At 32.7% G+C, this 23,862-nt stretch overlaps 1 protein-coding gene across 14 annotated transcripts in view; it reads right to left on the bottom strand.

Annotated features, from left to right (window-relative positions):
• Nucleotides 1-23,862, bottom strand: part of LOC126859011 (TLD domain-containing protein 2) — a 120,618-nt gene that overhangs the window by 18,750 nt on the left and 78,006 nt on the right. For 8 of the 14 annotated variants that reach the window (XM_050609859.1, XM_050609865.1, XM_050609860.1 and 5 more), the window contains 11 exons: nucleotides 19,116-19,204; nucleotides 13,883-14,111; nucleotides 10,696-10,853; nucleotides 10,213-10,602; nucleotides 9,930-10,121; nucleotides 9,461-9,817; nucleotides 9,215-9,369; nucleotides 7,412-7,578; nucleotides 5,499-5,661; nucleotides 2,025-2,253; nucleotides 1,104-1,190 (listed from right to left, as the gene is read on the bottom strand). In XM_050609859.1, the coding sequence (XP_050465816.1) occupies nucleotides 1,104-1,190; nucleotides 2,025-2,253; nucleotides 5,499-5,661; nucleotides 7,412-7,578; nucleotides 9,215-9,369; nucleotides 9,461-9,817; nucleotides 9,930-10,121; nucleotides 10,213-10,602; nucleotides 10,696-10,853; nucleotides 13,883-14,111; nucleotides 19,116-19,204 (2,216 nt within the window). Of the gene's footprint in view, nucleotides 1-1,103; nucleotides 1,191-2,024; nucleotides 2,254-2,377; nucleotides 2,877-5,498; nucleotides 5,662-7,411; nucleotides 7,579-8,408; nucleotides 8,568-9,214; nucleotides 9,370-9,460; nucleotides 9,818-9,929; nucleotides 10,122-10,212; nucleotides 10,603-10,695; nucleotides 10,854-12,007; nucleotides 12,029-13,882; nucleotides 14,112-19,115; nucleotides 19,205-21,459; nucleotides 21,712-23,369; nucleotides 23,601-23,862 lie in introns of those variants that run through there. The other 6 variants (XM_050609861.1, XM_050609870.1, XM_050609862.1 and 3 more) reach the window with 6 other exon arrangements.

Below are 23,862 nucleotides of genomic sequence, written 5' to 3'. Positions count from 1 at the left end.
TGTTATAATATACATTGTTATATTATATTTCAGAAGACGTACGCGGCACTTGTATGTCAAACTTTATTCTTTCGCGTCATGCAAGTTTGCAATATTTATCATGTATCGTTCCGTAAGAAAATATTAATATTAATGACTTTGTAATAATAGACAGAAATCAAGTTTATCCAGATATATCTTCTTTAAGAGATAAACGCGCTTTCCACTTCTACATTTATGCTAATAAAGTTTTCCTCCTCAGACGCATATATCAATAATGTGATGCTGTTGTCTATCACAATTAGCATTTTGCCTTGAAATTGATAATTCTCTTCGTCTTGCGATATCGATTTGCATGAAACTGTTCTCCGTCGTGAGAATCGACTGAATATGAAAAGTGCGTTCTACAAGTATTTAATCAAGTTGTGATAGGAACTCACGAGAAGTCGTAAAAGGAAATACTGGAACGTATGATGAGAGAAATAGAGAGAAAAGGAAAGAAACGGCAATAACAATGCGATACGATAAAAATATTATATGCATGCGCGAGTTAGAGAGTGTCGAATGAGTGCATGCTGCACATTCATCTAGATTCTCTAATCAAGTATATTCTACGCCGAAAAGAGACAAATGCATGCAATCTATTTTCGACAGTGATGTGCTATTTATTCAGAACCCTAAGATAAATCTATCTCAAATAAAGTTCAACTTCAAAGAGTTAATCGTGTAAATTAATCGCGAAATCGTTATTGAAGAAGAGAAAATTTCTCTCTTGTTTATTAGTGACCATATATTATTGAGAATGTGAGTAAAGAGATTTTAAAGAATTCTCTACAAACTATTTTCTCAGCTAATGTAATATAAGTCATGGTCAAATGATATACGAAATGAACCATCGAAGCGGATAAAGCGGTAAAAAAAAAAAAGAAAAAAGGGAAAAAGAAAAAATACAAAACGATAGACACGGTCGCAACATTGCGTGATAACGCGTCAGGTGCACCAGAAAGTTCTAACAAGGGTCTAGGGTGCGGCAATGTTATCTAAAAGGTGCATTGTTCAACATCGAGCAATTAGGGTGCCTATAGATATCGATCACCGGGCAGGAGGTAGGAATTAATCGATACCTCCGAATCCTGGATCTGCTCAGAATCGGCCGATGTGCTCGAAGTCTTCAGGATGCTGTACAGCTTTACGTAGGGGGCCTTGATCAACTGTCGGCCAATCAACAACCGACCGTCTTTAGCAGATGTTCTCGGTCGCGAACATCGTCGAGGTCGAGGTTTAACGAGCCTCGCGATCCTCGCGTCGAAAATCGGTAGAAACAGCACATTTCAACGGAACGACAATCGTAACCAATATCGAGGGCCATATCAAGCGGACTTTGATGTTATCATCAACGATGAATCGCAATTCCGCGAAATATTTGACATATCTCAGCACGATATTTGATAGCCAGTCGACACGAGGATCGAGTTATCAAAAAAATAAATACGAATGGTGTTGCAAAAGTTGCAGAAAAACAAATCATTGCAATTCAAAGAAAATATCGAAAGCCATAATTTTTCTTTCTTCAATAAAACTTATATAATATTACAAAAATTAAAATCAGTGATACGAATTATTTTATATTGAGTTTGAAATCAGTTGAGTTGAATCAATTTTTCTGTAAAAATTTTAGATGAAAGCAGACAAAATTTTTCGCTTTGCATATCTCCGTTAACGTGAAAGATGTAAATTAAATTTCTAATTAATATAAAAACTCTTTAATCAGTAAATTATATAATAATAGTGCTTTATAAACCGTATCAAAGTGCAAAAAGATAATCACAATCAAAAATCTATTATGTGTTCATTTTTATCACAGACAAAAGTCCAGAGTTTTTAATCTTCAATTAAACGACTTTATACCAAAGTCTACTTAAATGTTATTTAAAAGAGTCATAAAAAGAAACTCTTTTTATGAATAATTTCCATTGCTTTATCCCATCAGGATCGCGTACAATTCGCATATTGTGACAGCCAGGATATAAAGACAAGGTACTCACCTCCCAGGATTCCCTTGTCAACTCGGTGATGTCATCGCCTTGTCCGTCGCGAGCTTTACTCTCCTCCGTAGAATCCGCGCCCTCGCCGCTCTCATGGGGTGACAATTCCGGCGACAGGTCTGTGTCGGTGTCGGACAGAATGTAGCCGCGTTCCCGCCAGTAATTCTCATCCAGTTCGCCGTAGAGATTCGGTACCCATGCGTGAATAAACCTATACAGATCGTCCACTCTGTAAAAAAACAAAGAGAATATATCAATCAAGTGTTATCAAAAAAAAGGAAACTATCGCTTATGCTACGCAAATTTCTAATTAGCATCGTTCAAGCGCAAACTTGTTAAAAGCGGAGCGTTACCTGCGATGCACGATAGGCATCATGTTCGTCAGCGCTCTTTTCACATGTCGGTTGTAAATAAAATCCATCATACCGCTAAACGTGTTCATCACGACCGCGTTCATCCAATTCATAGCCACGTAACCGCACGATAGACTACCGTCAAAGGCGAGAGAGATGATAACGCCCGACACGAGAGAGATATAATTCTCGAGGACGCGACAGACGACGCGTGTCAGCGGCACCGAACGCGCCCAGCTGACCGCACAACGGAACGCGAGAATTATCCGCGATTCGCGCAATATGTCGGAGCAGCCGTCGTTATCAGCTTATCAGAGACCGATTCTAACCTTCCGACAATTTTTTTCAAAGATCCCTGCTGTCATCCGATTTTTTTGTTTAACTTAACCGCGCACGAGACCGTGTGTTAGACAATTATAAGAAAATCTTTCTCTCGTTTTTGACAGAATACACGCGACACTCGTGATATATGCGAATATGTAGGAATACGCCGGAGAATGAGCAAAAAACGAGGAACAAAACTACCAGGTACGTCACGAATGTCGAGACTCGTTATACATGTCACGTGCTGATTCGCTTGGTACACCTGCACTCTTGTTTCATATATACGCAAAAACAATCACCATATCGCATTCGCACGTATCGTGCTGACTGAGCGTGTTTCAGTCTTTACTGTCCGAAAGCTTTTTCTTTCTAAAAGTTTTTAAAACAAAAATGCAATAAAAACAAATTCTGTTTTCACTACTGCGTCGTACATAAGAAAAAAATTACCTCTCTTTAATCTGGTTTTAAATCGAAAAGTTTTAGTCTCTGATTACATCAGTTACTAAAATAGTTTAATGCAAAAACGATTTTAACATTCCATTAAAATTTATTATTAAATGTCATTATTATAAACGATCTATTACATGAAATAAAATGTCAAATGTATATGGCATGTAATAATATTTTGCAGTAAATATGTTCATCATATCTAAAGCCTTAATTTCGATAATCTGCTTTCTTATTTCAATATTTTTCTATTTGATTTCTATCACAGTTAAATTTTTTTATTTATAAAACTTATCTTCATTTTATTTTAAAGTATCCCCACATTATATTATACAAAAGAAATATAAAAAAGATATTTTAATTAACAAAGCTGGCACAATAATATTGTAAAAAAAATTGTAGACAATTAAGCATGTTTTTATATTAATAATTATAATAAATACATATATAAAAGTATAAAAAATATACTTAATATGAAACTTATTAATTCTATTTAAAAATATTTTTATTATTCTTTTGGTGAAAAAATTAATAATCTTCTGAAACGATAATATATATATATATATATATATATATATATATATATATATATATATATATATATATATATCATACGACGCGAATCAATTATTTTATAATCTTACTAATTCAATAAGTTAATAAAAAATATTAAAAATATTCTTAAAAATGTGATATATACAAAGATGTTCATCAACGCCGCTTTATATATGAAATAATATAAAATTAGATATTAAACAAAATAGCTTTTCATTTAGTCAAATTTTTATTTAGTCTACCACATTAGCCGATATCAACGCAGCGATTTTATTCTCAAAACACTTGTAGGTATTAAGATTGAGATTATTTTTTTTTTAGCAACATTTATAATTTATCTGAGAGAGTAAGATATAAAAACGCGATTACCAAGAATGTAAATTGATATATGAAAACGAGATCGCTCTCGATAGATCTTAATCCAGCTGAGTACTCAATCAAAAATGATCATAATTGACTGCAGCTCAATACAACCACGATACTGGGAAGCGATTGATATTTGTAAACAAGTAGCATCTCAAAACGGTTGTCAACGAGATTTACGAGATATCATGATATATATAGATGATGACTGATTCGAAATTCTCAGAATTGGGAATCATTATCTTAATTAAACAACTTTCAGACTATGTAAGCAAAAGACACATCTTTTTTTCTTTCCAAATTAAAGCCATAACACATTCACTTAATTCTTTTTAAACATAAAATAGGGTGATTACTAAAAAAATGTAAGTTACGTATCATTTGTCCAGAAAATATTTCTTTACTTTCCATGTAGTATATGTACTTTAATAATTGTAAGTATATACTTTTAACACAAAATACATATTTTAATGATTCATTATTTGAATGATTTTGAACACATTAACAAGTTTGAAACAAGAAAAACACTGGCAGTCAAAGCTCGGTGAAGCTCGATCAAGCGTCAACGAGCGTATAAATAGAAAATCCGGCGCCAGAAACGAAAAGCTATTTTGCGACGAGAAGCATGTGTCCGGTCATAACGCATTCTGAATGTCGCTCTTCGCGGATGTATGCGTGAGTCGACCATATATTCAAAAATAATACGCGGCGAGATTTTTCGTTCGAAGGAAAATTACCGGCGCGTTTCTGCCAGAAAAAACAGCATTCGCCGAATATTTATTCTAGCACGATCAAGTGATCATCACTTATCGCGAACAATGCGGCGTCTGTAACTCGTTTTTCGGCGACAACTCGTTAGTCGTAAAAAAAAAGAAACATCAGTCTTGATATAAATACGGATTTCAGGAATGTACAAATACCAAAGAAAACTCTGGTGGAACTTTTTTTGCTTACACATGATAGCCTTGATGATCGTCAGAACGAGAGAAGCATCGAAAAATCATGATAATGTCGAATCTGTTGTATCATGATTTTTAGAATTGACTTTTTTCAAATTTTTAGAGATTTTTTAAATTTATTTTTACATTTAAATTTTTAGGGTAAAATTATAACTATTAAACGTAACATAAACGTAACAAATCATCTCATCTCGAAAAAATTTTCAATAATTAATTTATTCAAACAATCAAATATTATTTTAAGATTTGTTTAAATTTTTTATCTCTTAAGATTGTAAAATTCATTATGTACTATTTGAAAGAAGCTATAAACATTTTTTAAATGATTAAAATCAAAACTTTAAACTCGAGTGTTATTAGTTCCTTAACTAATAACACTCGCATTTCTTCGCTTCTCTCCTCTGTGTCTTACACTATCGAATTACAATAACTAAGGAGATATAACGAGATATCATAATGTGAAAAATGATTACCTGTTACGTGGTACGCTGAACCAATATTCAGGGCGCAATTTCTTTTTGCCATAACTCATAATAGGCGTCGATCGCGGTATTTTCTTATCCTTTGGTCTTCCCGTTCGTAGCCTCAGATACAACGGTGGGTCTTCGCAAGAACGTGCAGGCCGTGGGATCAGCTCTGTATAATGCGAGAAGCGTTTACCAATATAGATCAAGTATTTATTAATTAATAAGAATTGCATAATTGACAGATTTATCTTTATACGTTCAATATAATTCGCGAGTCTAGACAACATATGTGCGATTCACGATTACATCATAATAAATAAGTTTTGTTACGATAAGAAGTTCGAATTGTGAGAGAATCACATATGCAAATACACAAATAGGTGAAAAATACGAATAAATCTTGGAAAACGAGGCAAGCACATTATCACAAATAAGGTGAAAAGACAGTGTTAGAGTAATTTCTGTGAAAAGAACAAGGATGATAGATATAATACATGAATAGCAATTGTATAGATATATTGTAGAAGAGTCTGATTATATTTATACTAAATATGCGTGCAGCAATAGTGATGAAATAGAATAATAATCATTACAGTGATATAATAATGGTTATCACACAGTGTGATCGCTATGTGTAAAATTGTGCAAATCATGTTCAATGCATGACAGGATATAAATAAAATCATAAATAGATAGAAACGTGTTGGATATTTGACAAAACAAAGAGGCAAATAAAGAAATGGGGATTTGTGACACGAGGAGAAGAGCAAGCTAATACTGTATGAACCTACCCAGGCCTTCGAGTTCGGGAAAATTAGGTGCTTGGACTAGAGGGACAACAGAAACAAATGACATTACTGCATTAGTATGAACCTATTGCTATCTAAATAATGAAACCCGTTGTGCTAATCTGAAATGAATAAAATATTATTGAAAAAAAAAGAGATAATTGAGTAATTAATGCAGAGAAATGTATAATGATTATTAACGTCCATAATAATTAAGCATATCTGCATAGATAGTTTGATTTGAAACGATTATCCGATTATCAGTTTAGAAGAATTAACATGTAAATACACGCGTTTTAATTTGCAATTAAAAAGTTATTACTTAAATAGTGCAAACAAGATGCATTCGCTGCATGCAATGCGGCACAAAGGGTTTCAAAATTCACGAAATGTATTTATATGTTCTGTAAAAAGTTGTTAAAAAATACTTGTTGAGTTAAATTCTTGAGATAAAGAGATTAGAATTTAAATTAAGATTGTTGACTATCAAATGGAGAATAAATTCATATAAAATAAAATACCGCGTTATTTTAATACTTAATATTATTCTATCTATAAATATAAAATGTTCTATATATCGAAGAAAAGTGATATATAATATAATAGTTTAATTATAGTTTCAGTGAAGTGGCATATAGAATTCACAATGATAAACAATGATAATCTAGAACAATGATAAACTACTTTAACGTACACCAAGGAAAGCGCATTTGGTTATCAATTCCAAATCTATCTAGTGATATAAAACAGAATTTAGAATTTAAAAAATATGAAAAATCATTTTTTGTACAACTCTGTAATAATTTATAGCCAAAAGCGCTCGAAATCTTGAGACGAGAGCAATAAACTGGCAAAACAACACTGTTTAAAAAGCTATCTATTTTCGGGCGAGTGCAGTGCATGACACACCTACTAATCCCGTTTATCATCCTTATCATATATTAACTTTTTTGCATCATGACTAATTGATACTTATAATATAAATGATATATGAAAATGTAACAGAATGAGTGTATTTTGTATGAAAGGAAATTCTGTTGGAATATGCCTTCACGCTAATTAGACTATCCATTCCAATAAGAACATGAAATAGATTATGAATATCTCTATATGTGCAATAGTGATACTTACTGTCGAAACTCACAAATAATTCTGGCATATCCTCGACCGAGACCATACTGCGGTAATCCAATCGCGGTGCCATTGTCGAAGTTTTACTACCTCGACTGCTGTCGACGCTGCTACTGCCGGAGGATGTTAAAGGTTGCTGTCTAATAAAAGTACCTACGGAAGAGCGTCTGAAAAAAATTCATAAAAGGTGACGTTATAAAAAAGAAAAGAAAATTTCTTTTCATGGAATAACATTATAAAAACTTTTGAACGACAAGTACATGTTAGTCAGCTATCGAAAATGTTCTATTGCGCTACTATATATTTAATTTACATATTCTTGTAGTTCAGAAGTAATATATATATACACATATGTATTACACATTTACATTATATATATAATACACATTAATAACAATGGGAATTTACAATTGGAAAGTGTATCCAGTATACATAGAGAACAATAAATTATGTGGCAGCTTGAGGGTACTAAACATTGTGTTAAATTGATCATGTATTGGCTGTAAGCGATTTAAAGAATAGCAAAAGCAGTGTCTATCGCTGAGTCTTTGGCAAACAGTATAATTTACCTGAAAGCAGGAGCCCTCAATTCCGGAGTATCTTGAAACTTAAGAAACAAAGGAAAAAAAAAAGAAAGTGTGTGAAGGATAAAAGCATTTTAATTGTAGAATCCTCGGAATATTTGTGAAATAGATTATAGATGTTAAATAATTGTTGGAAAACATATATATATATATATATATATATATATATATATATATATATATATGTATGTATATATGTATAAACTTTTTCTATAATATCTATAATATTAACAGTTTTAATTAATGCAGAGTGTTTGCTTAATAATTATAATATTAAGAGAGAATTCTACAGAAATAAAACATTCACGAATAGATAAGTACAAATATGAAATTAAATAGCTCAAATGAAAATAGAAAGGATTGCGGGAAGAAGAGGATACAACAATGTAAGGTCATGTCGGGTCCTGACTCACCCAATGAGGCCTCCTGGACCAGGTGAAAAATTGCTGAAGTCCTGAGAGAGAGAGGAGGCGGTAAGCGGAGGAGTTCCACCCGCTCTACCGCCACTCTCTTCGCTGGGGGTTTTAGCAAACAGGCCGGAGCTAAAGTCACTCACCAGGTTGATCGGCGAGCTTTTTTCCACCACCATTACATATTTTTTGTTAGTTATCAGAAATGATATTAAGCGTTAATAAATATCTATATTTGTATCACAAGCAATATAAGCATAAACATCTTGAAGTTTCTCTCTCATCATGATTGACCACGCAATAATTGTCAGTTTTTAAAAAACTAGACCAATTATCTTTTAATGTACCTTCATATTTATATATATTCCTTCCACAAGTTTTGTATCCCGTAATGCTTTTCATATGTGAGAAGCTCTTTCTATAAATTGCTAATATGCTATGTACAACAAATGAGGCTATATTTGTGCTATAAAGATAAACTTTTAAAGTTAATTTCATTTATAGCAAAAAAACATAACATATGTACGTAGGGCACAACTTTCTGCTTATACTTAAGTAACCTCATTTGTACTCTATATATTATTCTAAAAATTAGCAAAAAGCAAGTTAAAATAAAAATTAGCGCGGCAATAAGTTTGTTTTTTTCAGAAAATGCGCTTCTTTGCAGGAATGTTACTCATTCTTAACACAGATAAATAGAAGAGTGAAAAGATAGAAGATAAAAGTATATATTTAAAATAACTTATGAAGAATAACGCAAGAAATTTTTGTTAATAGATGTCAATGTAATATGATATAATTTTGTTCACCTTGAGAAAACTTTGCTGAAAACAGAAGAGTGATGAGAATCCGCACTGTTCGGAAGGCTTGATACCTTATCAGAGATGGATTTGCTGCTTTCATCTTCTTTCTCTCCAGTTAAACCTTCCATCCAGGATAATGGATATGATAGACGTTTTAGCATCTTAAAAAAAGTATTGAATTAAATAAATATCTATAAGAAATATTCTACGTCATCATACGTTATCATGAAAATGTTAAATTTAAACATATACCTTGTTCCTTCGAGTTTCTTGTTTATCATCTTCCTTATGTTCTTCATCCTTTTCGGGCTCCTCTGCATTACTTTCCAAACTAAAAGATACCGAGCTGGCTTTCTTTCTGCCATTAATAGGAGTAGGACCGGCATCTAACGAGCTCGTAACATTCGTTGGCGCTATCGTTATCGGAGGAACCCAATCCGAAGATAAGACAATGTCTGCATCTGAGTATACTTTTTTCGATGGTATAGGCTGAACTACCGGAATAGGCGGATTGGGATCACGGATATCAATACCAGAATCATGGCATGACAATTTGACTAGAGATCCTTCTTCGTCCTCAGGAATGGCATTGGATTTAGCTGGTTCCATCTGTTACAATAATTGTTTATAGTAATTTATTTATTTGTCAATTATCTGTATAATTGTAATTATATTTGACTAATTCTATATATTAATTCTGTTACATTAAAAGTATAAACACCTTATCAGAATTTAATGAATCTTGTTGTTCATCATCAACAGAGAATGTTCGATCTTTACTAGGAACTGCCCAATGATGATCAAGCATGGAACGTCTGCGTTCTTCTAATGTTCTACTAGCTTGACCGCCACTGCAAAATTCTTTGTCACTATTATCTTTCTCCTTCTCTTTGGTAGAATTTGAATTCTCCTCCTACATCAGTGTATTTATTTATTAAAGTAAAACTTTAATACTTTGTCTCTTACACAATAAATATCAATATCAATAGCAAAAGAATACTTACACTTTGGAGATTGGTGGGAGTAACAAGTTCTCTCTCAAAGGCCTTTGGAAAAGCATCGCCATCTCTCTCTGCACAGCTACATACACTCTCACTATCATCACCGGCTAATTCAGGAAAATTCTCATCCTTTCCTGGAGATTGACATTTACGATTATCTATTTGGGGTTTCTTCATGTAATAAATTTCAGGTTTCTTGTCCAAATGTCCAGACTCGGTATGAGAGACTCTCATATGCGCAATATCATAATAAATCGCAGCATTAACTACAAATTCCATTGGAGCAATCACTCCATATGATTCAGCACCATGCTCAATAACAAGAGGATCAGATACATTAGGATCAAACATAACGGCATTTGGTGTGACTAACAACACACCTCCAACTACACCCTGGAAAAATATATTATATATATATAGGAATATTCAAAGCTGTTAAAACTATTAAATAAAATTGATAAAGATTTTAAAAAACCAAAAGCATACCTGGCCATCTGTGATATGCCTAACATTGATTTTTAGAAATCTTTCTCTAAACGGTTGCTCATCTTCCTCTGTAATTCCACTGGAAGTTCCAAGAGGTGTCTTTACACGCTCCATATGGCCTGGCTTTGGTGACACTGGTCTTAGATTATCCAAAAGTTCTGCAAAATAACATTACAGAATATAAGCTTAAAGTAGAAATATGCATTTTCTAAAATTTATATAAAAAAATATATTTTAATATATTTATTATACATGAAAAGAGTGACATTGATATTTTGATAATTTACAGTGCAACAGATCTTAAGTCTTATAATCACATCTTTATAATCACAAAAAAATTATGATAATTAGTATATTTCAATTATCTTGATATTCAAACAAAAATGACTACTGAAAATAACAATTTTAAAAGAAAGAGAGATCCAAAGTCTTGTTTTTAAGAGAGACACAATGTCAATTATCTAACAATGTTTTTGCAGAGACTTGTATGTCATGATTCCTTAAATCAAATCCCGCCTGCACACGTCAGAGAGAGCTCAACCTAACCTCAACATCCAGAAAATTCCGACATGACTCGTTATTCGTCGCAACGCAAAGCATGTGCATGTATAATTTTCGACGGAATCAGTAATTTCATCATTTGTTTCATCCGCCACGACATTGCAGTCGGACATTATTACAGTAGCTTATAGCTTATGTTCGCACAGAGCAATACGAACTATATGTATACGCGCGCTTTGCGCTGTGGAAGATCAGCTGATTGAGCATCATATATCATACCAGATGACCTATATTTTTGTCAAATTTTCGAAATCCGCGAGTTACGATAAATATTTATAATGAAAAAAAAAAAATTATAATAAACGAAAAATCGATTAAAATTAAAGAATTAAAAGCAGTCTCTTTAATTTAAGTTTAATTTAAAGATAATATTTAAAATAATAAAAAAATAATATAAATTAAAATAATAATTTAAAATAATTATCTTTTAACTCTCTTTTTAAAGAATTATACTAAAAATATTCCATCTCTATTTTTTTTCTTTTACATATAATCGATAATATAAGATATTCTTACATAAAAGCTAAAAAAATTAAATAAAAAAGATTTTAATAAAAAATATTTATAATAATATTAAAAACTTGGCATCAACGATATATAAATAATCGTTCTTATTCTTTTTGGCCATTTTATCAAGCTAAGTCAAAATGAGTCATTCAGTCTTATTTGGAAGAACACATTTCGAGGTAGTAATAATTCTTATATATAATATGCATTGTGTAACGCGAACGCGTATGTAACATTAAGCTACCTTTATGATGTAATTGTGTTTTTCGCAGTGCGCGTCGTGTCGACCATTCGAGTCGCAGATTACAGAAGATGTAAGTCCACGAAGTAAGACCGCGATCGCGCTCAACACTGTCCTCTTCCCTCCGGCCTCGTGGGCGTTGCAAAACATGACGACCCGTACATACATTGCACGAATGTTGCGATCGCGTGTACATGCTTCGTGCTGCGGTATAACTAGTGCGATGCAGCAGCGGTGACAAAGCGCGATTCCGCCCGAAGAAGACATAAATAAACCTCAAGTTGGAGCAAGTGTGCGTAACAATTTGCTCTGTCTATTGTTCCCGCTAAACGGACCAACCAGCCAAGCAACAAATCGTAAAATTGTATAACGTCGGGAATTGAGTTTCGTACTGCTTTCGCCGTACGCATTGTGTAGAGAAAGAGAGAAAAATTTAATATAATTAATTATCTATTATTTATGGATAATTACGTATCTATTTAGATACTTTTTATGTAAATATTAATATAATTATTTATATCACCTCTCTCTAAAAAGTTTTTTTATATATTAACTTTTAAAAAGTTTAAATTTAAGATTCTATTCATTTATTATTACATTAATTATTTTCATGCAAATTTTTATTAGTTTAATACATTAAATAAATAATTCTCTAAAAAAATAATTCTCTAAAGAATTAGTTCACTTACAATAAAACTGTTACCTTTATCTCTTTCTCTTTCTGTTCAGAATTCAACTAAAAATAAAGTGCGATAATTTTAAAAATTAGAAATAATGCGCAATATTCTGACAAATTATATGTTCAGTTTCAAGCTGTAAATTAACCTGATTACTTAGTTCGCGCAAACATATCGTAATGAATGAGTGTCTCCGTTATCTACTTTCAGCGATAATCGAAAGGTATGGAAGATCCACGTTCCAGGAAAAGACATAATGCAAACGTGAAAAGGCAAGCGTGTTACAAGCAGTATGTATCGATTTTTCGGAGACACGTAGCTCGATGTGTTAACGCATCAATATTCATTCAAGCGATCGACTTCGTTTATACATAAGATAATATAACCGATATCCCAATTCTTTTCTCTCCATGTATTTAGTGTGAGTCAATCTCTAGTGCCTATCGCGTGCAGCTGTTCTCCGCATCCTGCTACATTATTCATGCCGCGTCGCTACGCGTATATTAAATCTGTCTTGCGCATTAGCATAATGCGCAACAGGATACAGAATCTCGAACGGATATCGATGGGTCGATGAAACAGCTAAGTTAAATGAAAAAGAATGAGATCGTCATTAATTGTACGCCCTCGTGCATTGCGTCATAAACGGAAAAAAAGAGTGCGTCGTCCTTCGACAACTCTGGACAGCTATCTGTCACCAACCTGTACGTAATATAAATGAGCACTTTAGAGGTCATCAACAATATCTCTTCTTTTATTTCGCAAAAGCAATTCTGCGATAATTAAGCGGTAAGTGTGGAATCATTAACATATCTTTGTCCCCTTCAAAAGTTTGTTTCTATTAGTAAATAATTGTGAAATCTATATTGCACGCATGTAATAATTCGTAAATAAAATTCTGCTTTATTGTTTTCACACTAAATAATAATATATCTTTTCCAGAGACAGTTGTTTCCTCGAAAAAAAAAACTTTCTAAAATTTTCAAAAGACATTTAAAAATTCTCTCCCTTCCTCCCTTTCCACGGTTATAAATCCATAATTATAACATCTTACAAATTAAAATTTGGAAGATAAAATAATTAAGATTTATAAATGTAATTATTCATTAAATATGAACTCAGAGAGATTTTAAGAGCTTGACTAAACAATCTATGATACTTCAACAATGTCAGAAGGGATTGAATTGAAAATGATGCTCACCTTTTTCTTCGGGTGGTAAGTCGTCCTGGGATTCATGATCGTGACAAGGATCAGGGCTGGGCACGTTGGTGGTCGATTCGCCTCCAGGGCGTCCTTCTCCTTTCGTCGGCACCCATAATTGCTGACCGGAATAAATGAAAGTACTTCCGAGCCTGTTCAATTTGCTCAGCTCGGATGGCGTCGTATCGAATCGCGCCGCCACTGATGTAAGTGTGTCTCTGTCGCCCACCTGTAATTACGAAGGCAAACATGTCATTAAGTATCTCAATAGGAAACGTAATCCTTCCAAGGAATTAGTTTCTTCACGCATCTAACTTTTTTTTTTATGCATTTTTCTCGTGCAAGCAACGAAATAATGTCACTTCTTCGCCGCGTTTACAAAACTAATTCGCTTTTAATGAAATAATAATTAAAATGGATGGCCGGAAAGTACATAATGATTTAAAAGATAGATTTATTAATACACGCCAAACACGAAAATGTCTACGATATTTCTAATAAAATACAATATGTATAAAGTACTTAAAAATTTGTGCATTTATTTAATCATTGATCTCTAAACAAATCTTCTTTTATCACATATTCACGTAAATTCGCGGGAATGTATTTAAATATATACATATCTAAATACTCGAGATGATGCTGTGAGAGAATCACTTAATAAAATCTCTGTTACTGGATGCATCTGAATCTTCTATGCATTTTCCCGCACACACGTGTCCGCAATAGTGCGCATGAGGCCATCAGCCTCATTTACATAAGCTGACAGAAACGCTTTCGATAGAGTATCGGACGACAGAAAATTGAATTCCCAGAAAAAGAGCCTTGGTTACGCGGTTGCGGAGGTCACGCTCGCTCGTATGTCTCTTATGCAAATCCATGTGCAACGACCTGCACACGAGCGATGTAATACTGTTGCGCGAACTAATCGGTGCTATTTGTCGCGATCGCTTTCTCTTTGAACAATAGTGCCGGGAAAAGGATCGGCATAAATCAATTAAAAAGCTCGTCTCTTCCCGCGCGAGCGGACGCTAATCTCACCCGCGGTCGGAAAGTTCGCCATTTTCAACGAACATCGGCAGAAAATAGGGTTTCCGACGCTTAAAACGCGATTTATGTCCCGCCGGGAAATTCGTTAATTATTCCGCGACACTTCAACCCTCTCTCCAATTGCGCGTTGTCTACCGCTTCCCTAGTGCTCTCGTAATTCCATTAGATGCCATGACACGGAAATCTTGCCTCGCTATTATCATTTTTCAGCAAAGTTCCCCGGAGCTTAAGCTACTCACGCTCGAACAATTAAACTATTTATTTCCAAAGCATTTCAAATCTACAATGTTTTAAGAAAACTCGTATACATTGTCACCGTATATGGCAATCGTCTATTTTCTTTATTGCCTTAAATGAGAATAGTTTTTAAATGTGATTTTTGTTCTTTATCTTGCCTTGATATTAAATTATTACATCTTGAAAATATCCCGAAAAATTTTCATTGACTATATTTTCTGAATTTCAAAATTTTATTGCTCGTACTTAAAAAAAAAAATTAATTATTAATTAAACAACAAATCAACTTTTATTAAAACAAATTTTATCTGAGGTTATTTGAAATAATAATTCGTCATTTTTATCATTTTTATCTTGATTATTTATAACTTATAAAGAAGCAATTAATTAAAAACCAATGTTTCAAACAATAAAATAGAATATGCAATATTTTCGTTTCCTAACATTCTATTTTGAATATTTTTGATTTTAAATATGTAAAAGAAAAATCGATATCAGGCAAGTGATAGACAAAAGCCCTTCAAGACCTTTCCTTTAGCTCGCATCCCATTAATAGTAGTGGAATCAAACAAGAAAAAAAGCGGCCATTCCTTTAGCAGAGATTAGACGCGTGGGTGGCAACGGAAAAAAAAAAGAGAGATCGATTAAAACGGGCAAAAAGCGAAAATCGCAATAATGAAACTGCCGAGAAAGGCAAAGAAAAAAGGGAGACGAGATAGAAGAGGGATGCTTTCTAAAACCGCGAAGAGCAGGAAGGCGAGCGAGAGATAGCTATTGTTTCAGCTTCCGCGTCTTTTAGCCGCGGCTTTATAATCTTCATCATCGTTTTCATTGAACGAGAACTGCCAGCCCACAAAAGGTCTCTCGCGCAAGAGAAGCTCATCTTCGTGCGCCCCTATTTTTCTACTCCTCTCATTTTCACGTTCTCTCTCTCTCTCTCTCTCTCTCTCTCTTTCTCTCTTCTTTCATGCTCGTCGATTTCGCCCGTTTACCTATCTTTAGTTAGAAAATTACTGAATAATCTGCCTCTGATGGTGCATTTCTGCATTCTGATCAGAAAGTAATCTTTTTATGCAACAATTAATCTCAACGTTGAAATTAATATTTTGCCACTGAAATTAATATCTTTTGTAACTATAAAACTTTTCATTTACTCTCGTCTACATGATGCAATGTGTACATATTAACATAATTAATTAAACAGAGATAAAATATTTCTATTAATTCTGTTGAATTTTTACCATTCACGTTTCAATATACTTTATTGTGCTAAGTAATACTGTCTTAGCATGGTAATTTTGATTAAAAAGTCAAGTTGTTAAAAACTATCATCTAACTTTCAGGTAAGAAAATTTACTTTGATAAGTTAAGCGAAAGCACACAAAATGCGTATCTACAAACTCTTTAGGCAATTTCTGAATTAATTCTCTCTGTTAATTCTATCATAATTCAAAGTTGTAGTAATATTAATACAAAGGCAAACACATATTTCAGAACTTTGCTTGAAAATTGATAAAATGATAAGCGGAAACTTGGAAAATGTTGTTCAACATGTACGCGAGCGTCATTAAGGTCGCTAGCTCGAGGATGATAAGAGGGATTGTCAGATTACAGACGTTAATCGATCAACTGGATGCAAGGCAGCCGAAATAGGCGACATAAACTGGGTTCTATTAGAGCAGGGATTCCAACCATCGTGATTATCAGGACACACGGATTACGTTACGACGTTAGTGATTTCGCTACCGTCAAACAGGATAACGCCAACAGCTGACAAGACTGGCGGATAATGATGGCCCACTAACAGATTAACATTACGTGACTCACGAGATACATAAAATGTTAATTTTTAAATAATTCTCAATATAATTTGTTCTCAAAAGTCAATATAAATTTGTTTCTTCCAAGTTCTAAGATATTTTCATTTTCCATTATTACATTAATTTGTGTTAATTATCAAAAAACGTTAATATACTGCAACATTATGAGAGATACTGGTAAATTTTATCGATTTAAAATACAACCGACTGTATTTCGAGATAATCATCAGTTGAATCAATAGTGAGAGCAAATTAAACAAGATATATATTTGCAGAACAATTGTTTACTGTTGTAGATATGATAAAATTAATCAAGTTTCTGCAGAACTTATTTCAAAATGATAATAACAATTCTTTAATTTAGTTGCGTTCAAATTAAATAACTTATAATATTTCGTTCATCACTAGAAAACATTACGAGAAAAACAGAATTTCCATTTAAGTTGGAAGAGAATGGAATGTGGAATGCACCATGACAAGCCAGACCGGTCGCACGGAGCTCCGCTTCGCTCTATCCGCTCCGAAGGGAATCAAGAAGTACAGTTTGTGCAGCAACTTCATTTCCTCATCGGATGAATGTCGCGCGGACTTCCGGTTCCCTGGAGCAAGCCTTTCACAAGCGCCGCATTAGAAAAAGATTAGGATTAGGATTAGATGAGAGAGAAAGGTAGGAGAGAGAAAGATGCTTTCTTTCCGAAGTGCTTTTCGATTGAGAAATTTCCCTGGAGACTTATATATCTGAGCAAAATCGACAATCGACATAACAGAATGGAGAACACAATGTATAATACTATTATCGTACAAACAGAAAAAAAATATAATATAAAATAGTAATATACGTATTATACTTCATTTTTTTCATACATTATTCGACTGAATATATTATTATCGTTTTTATCCATTATTTGATTACAGAAAAGCTTCAATAAGTTAAGTAAAGAGATAATCGAAATCCATGTTCTTCAAAATAAAAAACCGAAGGTCTAAACAAAATCGAAAATCTGAATAAAAACCGAAGGTCTAAACAAGATTTGCTACAGAAACGGGAAGATTGGAGAATCAACATTACAAACCTATTCTACACAAGGTGTCCGGTCTGTAAATGTGTGCCGAGTCTCGTGCGGATCGCGATCTTTGCATGTATACGTCGCTCTAGAATTCCAGCGATGCGCAGATGTTGCATCTCGTGTCGTCCCGTGTCTACGAAGTTCCGAGGGAACACATATAGCGAATGTCCACGGTCCTTGCGAAGGGACGACCTTTCGCCACGAACGCGACCGACGAGGAAGAAACTATTCCGCTAACGAGAGTGCGCTGGCTTCAGGTACGGCGAAGTAATTGGAATTCATACCGAAGTACCTGGTGTCGAGAAACACGCGTGCGCGCCTGATAACTGCGGTTGATAACCGTAGCGCGCGAGTGACAGGTGCGATTAACCCGGATTCTTTCGTTAACATTTTGTACAGCTTTTTTCGGAACAGTTTAGACGCAAAACTCTGCATGAATTTTACATTACGTCATTCTTGCATATGTTTAGCATGAAAAAATATTTCTTCGAAACGAAACGATATCTTTATCAATGTAACGTAGGAAAGTTTTCGGACGAATTATGCACGATTGCTTTCATAGTCACATAACGATTCCCAAAAAATACCATATTAGAGATAGAATTTTAACTTACGTAAAGAAGATTATGCTCGTCGAAAGATTTAAGATATTACGCAACACTTGTTATTCTACGTTAAAACTATGTTTTTATTCACGTTTGGATTATCGACTTTCTCATAAATTAAACGGTTTTTTATATTAATTTTTATTTTATATTAGTAAACTTTTGTAGTTGGAATATAAAATACAGAAGAAAGTCGCTCTAAATCGTAAAATATTTTTTTTTTTAAATGATGTGGAAACAAATACGACGTTAAGCTACATGTTCGCATAAAAGAAGAAAACGGATATTTATTCATTCGAGCAAAGGTTACATTTGCTCTCCTTGGCATCTAATCATCGTGGTCTCGACACTCGATTGCCCGTTGAAATGGTGCAAGTGCATGGTTGCGTACCAATGCTTAATATGCACTCAATTATGGCGCTTAACATGAATATATGTACATAAACACACTTACCGTATAGGCAATGGTGTTGATGGGCTGCGAGACGCGACCGTGCTTCTTCTCCTGCGACGTGGAACCATCTTTGCTCTCGTTATCGGAATCTGTGCATAAAAGGCAAATTTAATCACGTTATATCCTTGAACAGCGTGTTGATAAACAAAATGTCTCTGGATGTAATATGCGCATTTATCTTGACTAGTTTGAGTTACGTAGATATCTCCATCATAAATATATATGTCTCTCTCTCTCTTTTACGTCTAAAATTAAATTTATTTATAATAATTACTTTATTTTATAAGAAGACACTAGATAATTTTACAAAAATCTTGAAATTCAAATTAATTTAAGTTATTTCACAATATTAAGTTTAAAAATATATAAAAAAAAAATATATATATATATGATACCTATTTTTTTCATTTATCTTATTTTTCCAGAAAGTTCAGATAATTTTGAGATAAGTATTGTATCAGACATATAATAATACGATAGTCACAAAACATGCTAAACATAATAAATAAAGTTCACTTTGACAAAATGCATAATAATATAATAATAAAATAATAATAATAATAAAATAATAATAAAATAATAATAATATAATAATAAAATAATAATAATAATAATTAAAAAATATATATATATATATATATATATATATGCCATTATAAAATTTTTTTCTTGACAGATAGAATGACAAACTTTTTCGAGTGTTGGCGTGTCAGAGCCAATCATCGATATCGATATACACTCATAATAGAAGAAAAAAAAAACGTGCAAAACACTGAGATAATGAGTTACTCAACGTATTTACAAAGATAAGATGTATCGGTTAAATTTAATTTGTGGCCCGCCTATCTAATTGCATTATTCATTGTCAGCGCCAGTACACCGCAACGACTCAATGATAAACGCCAAACACGTGCCAGTTCATGCAAAAGTCTAAGGGGTGAACTTACTACGCGCCGGACAAACGTGGTTAATCATTGTCAATTTAAATACTCAGTTCAATAACAGAGCATCGCGACCAGAATATACGCGATAAAAAGATAACGAAGCAGCATAACGCTTCTGTCGTTTTTGCTTTTAACATTTATTTTATCATTTCCTCAAAATGAACGGAATTATAGTATTCTCTTGATTTAATATACCCCTTATATGTACTTTGTAAATGTAATACTAACAGCATAAAAAAAAATCAATAATATCAGCAATGATAATCTAATACATTTTTATCTTCATTACACATGTTAAATTATATTATTATTATTAAATATATACGGAGCTTCAGATCGCAAAGTATTTGAGTAAAACTAAAGTAATTATTTTTTTAAAAATAAATATAGAATGTGTGTTTCTCATACTTCGCAAACGTGTAATTAATATAATTACAAGAGTTATTAAAAACGCCAATGTCAAATTACTCACATATCATAATTAAATGACCGCGTTCCCTATTATTCCCTGTGACAGTCGTGGGGAATAATAGGTTTTCTCTATTGTGTAGCACAAGTAAACGTGACAAGAGTAGCACAAGAATAATCAGAAAGATTTATTTTTCTCCGTGGCCTTCGATAAATGATTCAGACACTTTACTCAATTCAATTCCTGCTATTGCGTAATAATCTCTGGGATGACTACGGAATGTTATTTTATCCGGTCTGATGATACGACGCATGGATTTGACACTTTTACAGATTTGCATATTTCATTGCATCTCTCTCTCTCTCTCTTTCTCTCTTTCTTTCTGGGCAGACGGTGCAAATATAATTTCAATTCACATGTGTGAAATTAATTAATATTGATTAAAACAGTTGACAGAAATGGGACATAAGCGTACCAGAATAACTTCTTCAATAAATATGTCTTAAAAAGCTTTCATTCTTCACAAATCCAATATATTTTATCTTAAAGGAAATTTCCAACCAAAAATAATTATTTCATTTAACTATTTGAATCCAACAAGATATGCGTTAATTTCATTCTATCGGATTTTTGGAAAAAAATATATATTTTCTCTTTCATGTCTCAATTATATTTCTATATTAATTGCATGTTAAAATACACTTGTGTTCTAATCAAATAATAAATAATTCATCAAGTATTTCTCTTTAACGGAACAAAGTATTTGCTAATTAAATATAAATAAATCAGTTTATATTTTTTTAAGTTAAAAAGTAAGACAAAATTTATACGAAAGATTATCTTTGAGAAAATTCGAAAAGTTAAAGTTAATGAAACTTTTATTGCACGGACAAATATAGGAAATACAATGATAATCCGTGAAATATCTCATACGCCACATACTCGTTTCAAAAGTATTTTTCGCTAGACTTTTTTCACATTTTCCGAATACCTGTACTTGAAAGGTTCTGCAAACTGCCTAAGTAGAGCTGTGAATCTTCTTGTGCCACGTAATATACGACGTAGTCGCGGAACTCCTTCTCGTAAATATGAATGTTGCTCGGCTCGTATTCCGTATATTCCCACTCTGAGTCTGTCATGACCGGAATGTTAAATTCCATCGTCATCAACATTTCCAAGACATTTTTCGTCTCTTTTTAGGATCCCCAGAACATTGTTTGTCATTCGATCTATTTGTGCGAGTGCGTTTAACACTTCGTTTAGTATCCCTCGATTAAGTATCAGTGGATATATATTCTTTCTTTTCGTAATTGACAAATGTCAGTTGTCGAAACTAAAGTCTAATTGCAGATTAGTAACAAATTGTTGAATTATTCACTTCTCGCCAATTTTATCTACACTCAATGTTATCTCGCTGAATAACAAATACTCTCTAATGTATATATTAATATTAATATACAATTTAAATAGAAAATAAATTTAAATATTTCATACATTAAATATTAACATTATAATTATATATTTTAAATACAAGAAGATATAATATAATATAATATAATGTATAGGAAATATCCGAAATAAAATAATACACTTGAATAACTCGAAAATAATAGCAAATAATTGTTCAAATAAAAGTTAGAGAACAAGCTGGGTGAGATATCATCATGGTCCCATCACTTCATATTTCGGTGTATATCTATCCTACTCAATTTTTTTTTTAATGGAACTACTCTAATTTTTTTATATTAATCGATTTCCCGCAATATTCGATGTAAAAGTTATAAAGATAGGATGGCCGAATTTATGAGATATTTCATATTTTATATAAAATTATGTCAAAATATAAAATATTTTGTAAATTATTAAATTTTTTTACCATCCTATCTTTATAACTTTTTACGTCAAATATTGCGAGGAATCAATTTATATAGAAAATGATGATGGGTCCATTTAAAAAAAAACTATCGGATATACGCACGCTAAAATTTGAAGCTGGAATAATAAGTTTTATTCAAATGTATTATTTTATTCTAGAATATTCGTGTATTTCTTAAAATTAATATATTCGTATAATACAGAAACTTTACTAAAAGTTAATTTTATTTTTAACTATCGTTCGAAAACAACCTTGAATCTTACGCGGATTGACAATTAAAGTTTCGAACAAGGAACACTTTCTCTTATTGGCATGTCGACCTTGTTACGGCGGTACCAACCAAAAAAACTTGCATGTTTTACGGTAAAAAAAAAAAAATTCTGTCAGAACTTTCTCGCTATAAATTAAATATGTACGATAAAGAAAGTATAAATTTTCATTCAGAGATTTTATTAACCTTTTGGTTTGAATTGATTCGGATTTATCAAAATCAAAAAATTTATTACTGTATTTGTATTCTTTCTTACATTTTTATATCTATTTTGAGTGTAGATAAAATATTTTTCTCTTGTCCTCTTTTTTCAATTTTTCTATTTTCATATATTTTATAATTAACAAATTCAGAGTGCAAAAATCATTTCATAAAATTTACAAAGTATTTTTACTACATAAAATTATACGTAAAAAATATAATTTATAAATAATAGACTCATTTTTGTACCAAATCATTAACTTGAATAAAGAATTTAATAATGTTAATAATAAATCTATATAATTTAAAAATCTCTTTTACTCGTTGTAATTCGCAATGATTCATACAAAACTTTGAAGGTCAATTAGAACTGCACATTTATCAATATTACACATTTATAGAATCATAAAATACTTGAAAATAAAATTACACGACTGATAATGTAATAAAAAATGGCACTGCGCAAAGAGAATCGGTAGTTGATTTAACAGGTGACACTTGTCATAAAAATGATAATGAAGGTGAGATAAGAGTTCTGACATCGGTTGCTTACGATGATCTCACTTTCGGACGTGCAAATCGTTATATGTGCGCGGCTGAAAAGATGCAAAAGATCTAACGAGATCACGTGAATGATTAATAAACGCGCGCGTAAAATCCAGTATCGCCGATCGACGTGCAAGAGGAACGATCGCGATGTAACTAATTGTCCGAGTTCGAGCAATGCCGACGATGACCGGTCCACGACAACAGACACTTCACAATTTGCGAGTATGACGATAAACCCACGGTCGCAACTCCGACAATTCCGCGCAGCTGATCGCCATGATGAATCGGATTGACGTCACTTTTGGCGGGACTATTCGATCGCGCTTCTCGGCGCTGATAAATCGCGTAATTAATTGCGAGATTTATTTCAAACGGATAAAATAGGTCAGATCGATCTTATTGCAAAATAACCGAACGGCTTTGTATAAATCTTGCGAATCAATATTTACGGATATTATTATCACAATGAATTGCACAAATGATAAAATATTTCAGAC

The sequence above is a fragment of the Cataglyphis hispanica genome, chromosome 2 (genome assembly GCF_021464435.1).
Source record: "Cataglyphis hispanica isolate Lineage 1 chromosome 2, ULB_Chis1_1.0, whole genome shotgun sequence".
Lineage (NCBI taxonomy): Eukaryota > Metazoa > Arthropoda > Insecta > Hymenoptera > Formicidae > Cataglyphis > Cataglyphis hispanica.
Note: the sequence above shows the minus strand (reverse complement) of the source record. Positions and strands in the feature narration are given on the sequence as shown.